This window comes from Amphimedon queenslandica, unplaced genomic scaffold (genome assembly GCF_000090795.2).
Source record: "Amphimedon queenslandica unplaced genomic scaffold, v1.1 AMPQUscaffold_13518, whole genome shotgun sequence".
NCBI lineage: Eukaryota > Metazoa > Porifera > Demospongiae > Haplosclerida > Niphatidae > Amphimedon > Amphimedon queenslandica.
The window spans coordinates 112,515-123,489 of record NW_003546246.1 but is presented as its reverse complement, the minus strand read 5'-3'; the positions used below and the strand labels follow the sequence as shown (position 1 = coordinate 123,489).

Here is a 10,975-nt window from a genome sequence, read left to right as displayed (position 1 = left end):
AATGAAAGGACAGCTATAATTGGAGACATGCACAACATATTCATTTCTCGTCACAAGTATTCTAACTCTAGATGTTAGTCCAAAGGGAGGGTGGTCATAGAGCTTCTGATGAGTGAGAACCAGACTGACACTGTTGGTCATCATCTGTGCTACACTTTACAACTAGAAACCCTTTTAGGTTAATAAAAAGACAGGAGTACAAGAGATCAGTGTCTATAGTAGCTTGGGGGCTTTCTTGACAAGTGTGTCTGGTGCCTGCTACACTCGAGATAGTCTCAAGGCTACAATAGAACTGGCGGCCATTTTATTATTAAAAGTAGCTGAGTACACGCCCTAGCATGGGAATGAGTCTGGAGAGTTTTAATTTTATTCTTGCCACCTATAGAGTGCGCGGAAATAGCCAAAGATAAACAAGAAACATCTACACGGTGATATCACTAGCACTATAGGGTAGTTCGACACTCTCTCTAAATATAATGGACTCTTGGTATAATGTACTACAATATGCATATCATTCTTTATTTCTCTCTCTCTCTCTCTCTCTCTCTCTTAGTTGATATCATCATTACTAAACTGTCTCTCTCCCTCCATTTGCTTCATTTGTTTGATTTTGAAAACATTCAAGGTTGAGTGTCACAATACTGGCCCATTGGTCAACACTAAATACAACAAAGAAGGTACAACATGAATTAATGTCTTTCTCTGTTAGATGTTAGTTTGAAGTGGAAAGGGAGCTGGGAAAGTATGTACATGTATTTTAATAATTATTAATATTTTTGCTTTGTCCCGAAATCCTAAGCTATACTTGTCGCACCCATATAAAGTTTATTAGTAACAAAAACATTCCAAATAATTATTAATTTGTATTGTTTATGTTAGCTTCTGAGTTTGAGCTATTAGCTGAAGATGTACCACAGACTAAAGCATAGGCGGCGGCAGGGTCGGGCATGGACGGGCAATGCCCGACCAAAAATTTTGACCGGAAATAAAAATTTAATTAATGACATCATTTTTTAGTCATGAATAATTACCATGGCTAGCAAGAGACAGTCTTTTCTGCTTTCCTTTGTCAATAAGCCTTCTAGGAGGACCAGGAGTAGCACTTTACAGGTTGGATAGAGCTTTACAGATAAGATAGGGGGTCTTTTAGGCGCATTTTATGCTATATCATATTGTATGCGTGCGTTGAGTATACGCCCAAAATAGGCGAAAAAAGTGGGTGTGGTCAAAATCGCGGCGCGCTTCGCGCGCCATTTTTTGCCCGACCGCTCTTCAAATCCTGCCGCCGCCTATGGACTAAAGTAAGTTTAGTCTTTCTAATCCTCTTCCTGTTCCTCCCCTTCTCTCTCTTTTATAGTATCCAGTAATCATTAAGGATACTCCTCATTATAAAACCTGGTACAAGAAGGATGATATTTTTGATCTTCCTAAAGGTTCGTTTGTCCATCATTCACAGCTAGTATATTTATTTATTTATTATTTTTTGTACATTTACATGTGTAGCGTCAATTTGTGTCTCATTTGTTATGTATCATAGGCCTATCATTATGTATGTATGGTTTAACTACAAACTGCCAGTAAGTACATGTACATGTATTTTATTGAATTAATTGTAATAGGATTGAATTCAAATGTTGATCAAGTTTATGTCAAGTTTTGAAGCTCCTGAAGGACATTGTAATACAGCAAAAGTATATTTATTTATTTGCTTGTTTATTTATTTATTGGAATAGTTCAATCAATCCTATTCTAATTGTTACTCAAATCAATTAAATACGGTAAGTGTATTTACATGTACATGTAAATTATAGTTTGCTAATAATTTGTAACCTATAAATTATTTTTTTAGGTTTCTAAGATAATTTTTTTACTTGAAAAGGATCACATTATTATTACTGATTGGATTGAAATATTATCCAAACTAAACCTTACCCATTATAATGTAAGTGGTACATCATGTGACCTCATCATGTGACCACATGTCATGTGACTATCATTGGTAAGTTTTTGTTAGGAACCTTCCTGAAGGGTTTTTCCTTAAAGCGTTAGCTCATGCTCATGCAGGGTAACATCACTGCTACTGTGAGTATACTGAGTTTTAGTGAGTTTTACTAGTTTTGGTTATTATAGGAGTTGGTGCAACTGATAAAGTGCCTGTGCAGGTGGGTGTATTTTAGAGTGGGTGTGGTTTTTAATTATAAATTTCATTTTATGTCATTATGCTATGTAGAAAGTTTGAGCTGTGTCTGACAACTGATTTTCGAGTTATGAGCATTTGAAAAACAGCCATTTTTCAAAAAATACCCAAGGTATAGCCCATAGTTTTACAAAAAATGGATCCAAAATCACCTCCAATTTTTATTACGTTTTCTTATACATATTGATGTCCTTGTGCTATGCAGAAAGTTTGAACTGTTTTCGATAAATAATTTTTGAGTTATGAGCATATGCTTCTCCAAAAAATGGCTTCAAAATCACCCCCAATTTTTATTACATGTTCTGATACATATTGATATCCTCATGCTGTGTAGAAAATTTGAGGTGGTTCCAACAAATAGTTTTGGATTCATGAGCATTTTTAGAAGTCAATTTTTGAAAAATACCCAAGGCTGTAGTCCATGGTTTTTCTGAAAAATGGCTCTAAAATAACCTCGAATTTTTATTACATTTTCTGATACATATTGATGTCCTTATGATGTGTAGAAAATTTGAGCTGATAATTTTGAGTTATAAAAATTTGAGAATTTAAAGAACTGAGCCAAATTTGAAAAAAGCAAAGGCTATGTGTATCCATGTACTGTACATGTACATGCCTACGTGCATTTTCTTTTACTTATTACATGATACATTGTTTATTGTTATCATTAGGTTATGGTATACTGTTACTGTTCTTATGGGGTACCCAATGTATGCTCCTTTTCATCAAAGAGGGTAAGTCATGTTACTTCTCATAATGTCATTCCATTCCTTCTCTCTTCTTCCTCCTTCTACTTTCTATAGAAGAATTACTCTAACAACTAGATCAGTAGCGTTGCTGAGGAAATGACTGTTGCTATGACAACTGTACATATACATGTACATCAATGAAGAGATATTTAAGTATATTTTACGTTTTTCTTTATTTTATTTTGTAACTTTTAACAGCAATTGCTTTGATAAAATCAACTACAAACAAAACAACAACAACAACAACAATAAACATTATCTATATATTATTATATTTTTCTAATAGTTTATCAGCTAGTTTAATAGTTCTTCTGGTACCTTCCTCTCTGAGTATATCTAAGAATATACCAAATACTTCTGCTTCCATACTAATAGAGCTTGAAATGATGTGGAGCAATTCATCCATTCTTTCACCAGCAGTTTGTTTAGTGTAGCCATCAGTTATTCCTCTCTTCTCTCTTGCATTGATAACATTGTGTTCCAACAACTTGTCAACCAAGAAGTGAATATCAATTCCGCAATTCTTTATTAATGAAGTACATTCTGTTGTTACTCTACAAGCAATATCAGATCTAAATGTACCTATTAATGATATAAATTCATTGATTAGTGTGTTATTATGTTAATATCAACCATACCTTCTTCAGTCTCTCTCCTGGTTTGACTGATACTAGCAGTAGAGGAGCTTGAGCTAGTAATGTCTACTACAGAAATAAATAAATAAATAATAGTTACAGATCATAAACTAACTCATTGATGAAAGAGGAGGTGTTCGGTTAATGTAAATTATTATTGAAGGATCTATTCCAGTTAATTCAATGGGACAGTGAAGTGGATCCTTAGCAATACCAGGTTTAGCATACACTGATATATGGATACTGGAACACATAGGATTGTCTATAAACTTGTCCACTACATATTGATGTATCTATAATAATAGGTAACAGTCATATTGTGTATTACACACATGTACACTGTACATACTTGCATTGGGGATTGGTCAGGATATACAGCCCATCCTGATTCAAGTGATCGAGTATCTTGTAGATACAACTGAAGGATACCATCATGTTGATTGTACTTGAATGGAACAATTGGACCATCTTTTCAGCTTCAGGATGTTCATTAACTAAATACTAAAAATCCAATCGATGTCATTTTCCTAATAATAGATTACATACTTGCTGAAGGACTTCTAAATCTCTAACAACAGAAAATGTAGTCATCCATTGATTAACTTCTTTCTTTTCATGATACATCATTCCAGTGTACAGTAGAGTGACTCCTGTATAAGAATTATAAATTAAAACATAATAACTGTGACACATACCTTTGTCTTCATTTGGTTTTTGTTTCAGTTCATCTTCAGTTGATTCATTGCTAACATTACATGCACCTAATTTAACAAAACCTCATTATGAATGTACTTAATAAATTATAACAATGCATACATACCAGAAGTAGACTCAACTTCTTGTACTTTTTGATTACAGTCATCAGTTACTGATTCTATTATGAAAATGAAACTTTATACAACACAATTACAGTCACACATACCTTGAGATAGTCCAGTATTTATTGATGAGGTAGTTCTCTCACTAGTCTCTCCTGCTCCATTACCACTATCATTATGTGTGTCATCAGTTGATCCTATTATTGTACATTATTCATAATAAAACACTATTTCCATCATACATGTACCTTCAGGTGGTGTCTCATAACCTTCCTCACTCTCACTGTCACTAGGTGTGTCTCCATTACTCAACTCAGCTACAATACCCATACAACTGAACTGTTCACGCTTTATTGATCCGTATCTTTCCCCAACTCTAAAAGATCCTCCTTCAACTATACTGAACTGGTAAGGAGACTTCAGTGGAGCTCTCACAAACTTGAGGCAACCAGTCTGACTAGTGTTCCTTAGATCCACACAATGTTGTAGCTCTATTACCAGTGGTTTTAATAGTCCCTTAGATACTGATATTGCATATACTGCACTCACTAGCACAGTACCTTTGGGTACCTTGAAATTACCACCAGCTAGTGCAGTAACAGCTACTTCAGTATCCTTGGACACTGCTCCTTGAGGACACTCTAATCTGAATCCATATTTCTTCCACTGGAGTGAGTGAGACCTGTCTCCTTGTAGGATAAAAAGCTTCTGTCCAGCTATAATGACACTAGAGTCTAGTGAATCTGAAACAATACAAACACATCTTATCTAATACCAGTATAGTACACACACAATCATTCACATGTACACATGTACATGAATAATTTACCCATTGAAGGGATCAGGCAATTAAATTGTAGTCCAATGGAACTAGTCTCTTTGATAGGTTGCTTGAGGACCCTCTCTTGTCTTTCCTTCACTAGTTTGGCTATGTACAACTCCTTTTCTTTAAGGTCTATAAATTAATAGAATATTAATAATTGTTTTTGATTGATGATGATACACTAACCAGTAATGATCTGTTTTTCATTCTGTGATTGAGCCGCTATTTGTGATGTCAGTTTAGCTATAACTTTGTCTTTCTTAGAAACGTCAGTTTTCAGATTTTCAACATCATCTACAAAATAAACATATTTTCTCATCTAATACATGCTGTGTGTATAGTTAACTAACCAATAATGATCTGTTTCTCCTTGAGATATTGTTCCTCCATATCAGCTACTTTGAGTTTCAGTTTCTCATAATCTTCTACATTAATAGAATACTCTCTCATCTAATATTATGTACTGATGATACACTAACCAGTAATAATCTGTTTCTTCTCCTCTACTTGTGTCTTCTCTTCCAATATTTCAGCAACTTTAGCTTTAAGTTTCTCATTATATTCTATTATCAATAAAAATACAAAAATACAAAATAAAATGATATTAGTTGCTTAAACTAATTTTCACTGCATGTACAGTAGCCCATAAATACATGTACTATGATTATTGCTAATGATCCATATATGGTAAGCAGAGCTCACTCTACATCAATCTCATTATTTCTAATGCATGGACAATTTGACCTATATTGAGTACAGGATACTATTTCCATACTCAACATTCTCTAATCCACTAGTATTATAATGTAAACAATGTACACATAAACAACAGTACAACACAATAGTACCTAATTCAATAGTCGATTTATCCTTTTCTGCTTGCTCAAGGAGAGTGGTAGCATTGTCAAGTTGCTGACTAAGTGTTGCCTTTTCTTGAAGAAGCTGTTGCTGCTCTTTGTCTCGATCTTGCTGTATCTGCTCCTTCTCTTTTATTTCTCTTTGAAACTGTTCCTCATAAAATTCTCTCTCTCTTTGTTGTAGGTGACCTATGAGCAATTGAACCTCTTTGCTTAATCCTAAATTCTCCCAATCACTCAGTATCCTTCTTCTTAGTTGATCTTGATACTGGTCCAGAGGTATTACACTAGTAGACCAATCATTATCACTAGTATATCCTTTACAGTAGCAAAATAGTAGAGAATAAGAAATACACAAATTAATTACAGTTAGTTACTATGGTAACCTTATTATTGATGGATTCATGTTTAATCATTGTATGTGTGACCTCTGTCAGTTTACAAAGTTAACCAAATGAACATATTATTGTATAAAAATACACTGATAATAATATTTCATTCACTCTAGCTCCTATTAATGTCAGTGTTTCTGTATCTGTAATCGTTATATTTCACTATTGTACATAGCAGGAATGAATTGGTAATAATTAGTATCATAGGTATACGTCAAATGCTCTCATTAAATATTCATCATAAGAATTACTTACTTTATTGTAATATTATCATTACTAATTATCATTACATATTCAATACACATTGTCTCTACTACTGTCTACATGTACTTACTGAGTTCAATAACTGCTGTATCAGTACTGCTTCCTGCTCCTCCTCCAAACTCAATTATCCAGTTAGTAGTTGGGGTCACACTCCACACTGAGAGAGAATGCCAGTATCTTATAGTGACATTGTCTGGTAGATTAATCTATAAAATTAAAATGATAACAATTAATTTGTGTATGACATATTAACTGATTCGATGCCTGGTTAATAAACATAATAACTAACTGATAGTTTTATAGTCTGCACAGTGTGTTTTATGTCACACAAAGATGACATAATAAAATTAATAGTACACAATATATTAATAGACAAGTATACACAACTGAGTGTGTTATTATATCATGTGAGTCCTCAATTAAGAACTTACTAAGTGTCTGCATGTACACACATACACGTACACATACTAATGACACACTAACACACATACATGTACATCTATACATGCATACACATATAAAGGTACATGTAAAGCATGCATAATTGCTCACACACATACACACACATGTACATGTTACATGTATACATGATGTGCGTAATAGTACACACATACACATATTAAAACATATGCACACATACACACAAATACATGTATGTACATACACACAAATACATGTATGTACATACACAATGTACACAATGTATATAAAATACAATTTATTTTAATTCCAGCATTGACACTATATCTGTAAAGAAAGACACTGACACTGTAAAGAAACAAACACAAAACACAAAAAGACACAAACACAAATTCACACAAAAACAGACACACACACATACATACTGAATACTAGCATTATTCATCAGTAGTTTTAACTGAGTAGCATAATATGTACATGTACATTACAAACCTCATGAGTTACAAATTTAGTTAATCACTTTATGTTTCATTATCAAGCATCATAATATAATACTTACCAGTTCTTTCCATTTTCTTTTGTTAATGTCCAGTAACCAGCCATCATAGGCAGGAAATCCACCCACCACTAGTAAGTGTGGTCCTGAACTAGTGGTAATCAGTACACTGGAATGACCCCATCTTCCCTTAGGCCATTGTACTGATCCTTCAGGATTAGGTACTTCTAATATATTCTGAGAGAATTATAAAATCAATGTAATAAATGATTTATCAATAATTAAGTAATAATACTACAGACTGGGTTTAGATTGTGCTTCAAAAAGATTGTGATAGTGCTACATTGCATATTCAATGCAGTCAAAATCAAAACCATCCTACAGTATCAACTCACCACTGATGTCTTAGTAAAACTTATCATATACAGTTTATTATAACAGATTTCATTATCAGTAGAGCCTCCGAACATTACCGCAGTGTTATTAGTAACTGGTGTTAGAGTAAAGTGACTAATAGGAGGTGGTCTGTCTCCAGTAACAACAGGAGATATCCATTGATCTAATAATAATGTACAAACATTCATGTACACTTACTTACCACATACACACACATACATTATACACATTCATCATACATATGTATGTGTATTATGTGAGTACATTATTATTTATACATACACATCATGCATAGACACACATCACTATCACATGATACACACACACACACACACACTTATTACATGTATACAATATTGAATAATTAAATGCAATCAATTAATTGCATCAAGCACAAGCACCACATGGCCCCTAATAATGGCTACCCAAGCCCACATTGGTCTCCTGTACTAGCTACCCAGGCCCATACTACACTCCCAGAGGAACTAGATGTACATGTAGGTGAGTTGCCATCTACAAACAAAGGCTATATCCACAAAACCACAGAGCCTACACCAGTTTTACACATGCATGTACATGTACTACAAAAACTCGGTATCAGTCTATTAAAGCAACTCTAGTTTAAGACTGTAAAGATTACTTAAAACTTGCCTGACCTGACTGAAGTGGATTTGGTAGAGCAGGGAGAATTGGGCGCCCAAAAAATGTTTTAACCTGCCACATCTGGTTCTTAAGGCCAGACTGCCGGTCCCTTCGGAGGGTCAAGTGAGAAAAACCACACCTCTTACTATAATGACTAACACGCATGATCAAGCAACAATAATGGTAACAAAAACTAACTAATAGCAAATTTAACCAAACCACATAAACAAAACTGGAGCGAAAGACCATCTGATGGCGACCTTATAACAAAGGTCAATGGGAGGGAATCACGGGCATTGGCCAATCATTCCAATCAAGGTACACGCCAGCGCTAGGCTACGGCTATGGTTAGCTGGGTTCAGATATTTGTATATCTCCCAAAAAAACACATAACATGCACATTATAGATAAACGTCACATACACACGTCATACATTCATAAATTCTCACATACATTATATGCACTATCATACACAGACACATCATAATGTATGTATTAGTACACACACACACACACGTCACATATACATGTAGACACACGTCACCATCACACAAACACATGTCACACTAACAAACACACTTAATTATTAATAATCTGTTCTATGTATTCAGTTTGAAATACTGATCAACTATTGTGTATTAATGATGAGAATTACTGACCTGATGAAACCCTGTAATAATGTATCTCATTACATCCACCATCAGCTAAATACTGAGCATCAGGTTGCTTTGGAGTATTGATGGATGATGATATCTCTCCTCCTATTATTACAAGATAGTCTTCACCATCAAAATGAGCTGATACTATTCCAGAGCAGCCCTTCTTCATTAGACCATGATCAGAACTAGAAGGAGATAGTTCTCTCCACTTGAATGAATCCACATTGAAGGAATGCAAGTTGTTTTGATAACCACCACCACCACCACCACGTCCACCGAAATAATATATGTCTTTTCGTATAGTGACTGATGAATAGCCCCTGGCACCTGGTGGTGGGGTACCAGTAGTAGGTTTCTGGTCCCAAGCACCAGTTGGTAAGTGATACACCTCCATCACATCATATACTCTACTCCAGACCCGTCCCAGTCTCCTACCTTTACTGTGGAGTGTCCCCATCTCTTCACTGGTTGATAGTCTATATAGAGAACAAGAGGTACCAGTAACAGAGTAACAGTAATATAGTGATGAGTTAGAATAAGGACAGGATACAGAGGAGTAAAGTAAGTGAGAGAGTAAGAGAAACAAAGAATGAATGAAAAAGATACAAAGAGAAGAGTACTATTGTGGCCCTCACTTTTAGATGCCATTCTTGCAAATTTACCTGCCCCACCCAAACTATATGCAACATAAGACCACACCGATTTACAATGTACATGTAAGTACTATCACTGCCTGTATTTTATGAAGTCTTTATTATAATCTAGCATTTATACCATAGCCATTGTAAATTGTGAAGTAATGTATAAATTCATTTATTGTAGTATGTTGATGAGTCTGGCACTCGTGTTAGAGGTGACTGTCACTTACTACTAGTGGGAGATCCAGGTATAATATACTGTGAATTGTATATGTAGATGTCGTTTGATCATTTTTGATGTATAATGTACATCATGATGTCTTTCATGCTACATGTATTTTTGTATAGTAGAAAGTTTAAACTGATTCCGACTTAAATTTTTTGAGTTATGAGCATTTAAAAAAAATTGGCCAAATTTTGAAAAAAAACCAAGGCTATAGCCCATGGTTTTTTTGCAAAAAATGGCTCCGAAATCATCCCCAGTTTTTATTACATTTTCTGATACATATTGATGTCCTTATGCTGCGTAGAAAAATTGAAATGATTCCAGCTTACATTTTTTGAATTATGTGCATTTTTAAAAATTGGCCAAATTTTGAAAAATACCCAAGGCTATATTCCATGGTTTTTTGCAAAAAATGGCTCCGAAATCATCCCCAGTTTTTATTACATTTTCTGATGCATATTGATGTCCTTATGCTGCTTAGAAAGTTTGAACTGATTCCAACTTAAATTTTTTTAATTATGAGCATTTTAAAAAATTGGCCAAATTTTGAAAAATACCCAAGGCTATAAGCCCATGGTTTTTTGCAAAAAATGGCTCTGAAATCATCCCCAGTGTTTATTACATTTTCTGATACATATTGATGTCCTTATGCTGCGTAGAAAGTTTGAAATGATTCCGGCTTAAATTTTTTGAGTTACGTGTATGAGCATTTTAAAAATTGGCCAAATTTTGAAAAATACCCAAGTCCATATTTTTTGCAAAA

At 34.3% G+C, this 10,975-nt stretch overlaps 1 protein-coding gene and 2 long non-coding RNA genes across 6 annotated transcripts in view; 1 reads left to right on the top strand and 2 right to left on the bottom strand.

The window, feature by feature from the left end:
- Positions 1 to 3,088, top strand: part of LOC109583350 (uncharacterized) — a 4,749-nt gene extending 1,661 nt beyond the window's left edge. For 2 of the 4 annotated variants that reach the window (XR_002185485.1, XR_002185484.1), the window contains exons 4-5: positions 2,869 to 2,931; positions 3,001 to 3,088. This is a non-coding gene — a long non-coding RNA (uncharacterized LOC109583350). Of the gene's footprint in view, positions 1 to 1,874; positions 1,943 to 2,004; positions 2,083 to 2,130; positions 2,163 to 2,868; positions 2,932 to 3,000 lie in introns of those variants that run through there. The other 2 variants (XR_002185482.1, XR_002185483.1) reach the window with 2 other exon arrangements.
- Positions 3,089 to 3,151: 63 nt separating this feature from the next.
- Positions 3,152 to 5,261, bottom strand: LOC109583344 (uncharacterized). The gene is made up of 10 exons (XM_019998651.1): positions 5,229 to 5,261; positions 4,648 to 5,142; positions 4,504 to 4,596; positions 4,402 to 4,455; positions 4,277 to 4,342; positions 4,128 to 4,231; positions 3,931 to 4,082; positions 3,697 to 3,874; positions 3,585 to 3,650; positions 3,152 to 3,528 (listed from the first exon to the last, which is right to left on the bottom strand). The coding sequence occupies exons 1-8, from the start codon at positions 5,230 to 5,232 to the stop codon at positions 3,859 to 3,861; spliced, it is 984 nt and encodes a 327-aa protein (XP_019854210.1). The 5' UTR covers positions 5,233 to 5,261; the 3' UTR covers positions 3,152 to 3,528; positions 3,585 to 3,650; positions 3,697 to 3,858.
- Positions 5,262 to 5,314: 53 nt separating this feature from the next.
- LOC109583285 (uncharacterized) lies at positions 5,315 to 5,601 on the bottom strand. Its single transcript, XR_002185449.1, has 3 exons — positions 5,573 to 5,601; positions 5,409 to 5,516; positions 5,315 to 5,354 (listed from the first exon to the last, which is right to left on the bottom strand). It is a non-coding gene; the product is annotated as an uncharacterized LOC109583285 (long non-coding RNA).
- Between the last annotated feature and the right edge of the window lie 5,374 nt (positions 5,602 to 10,975).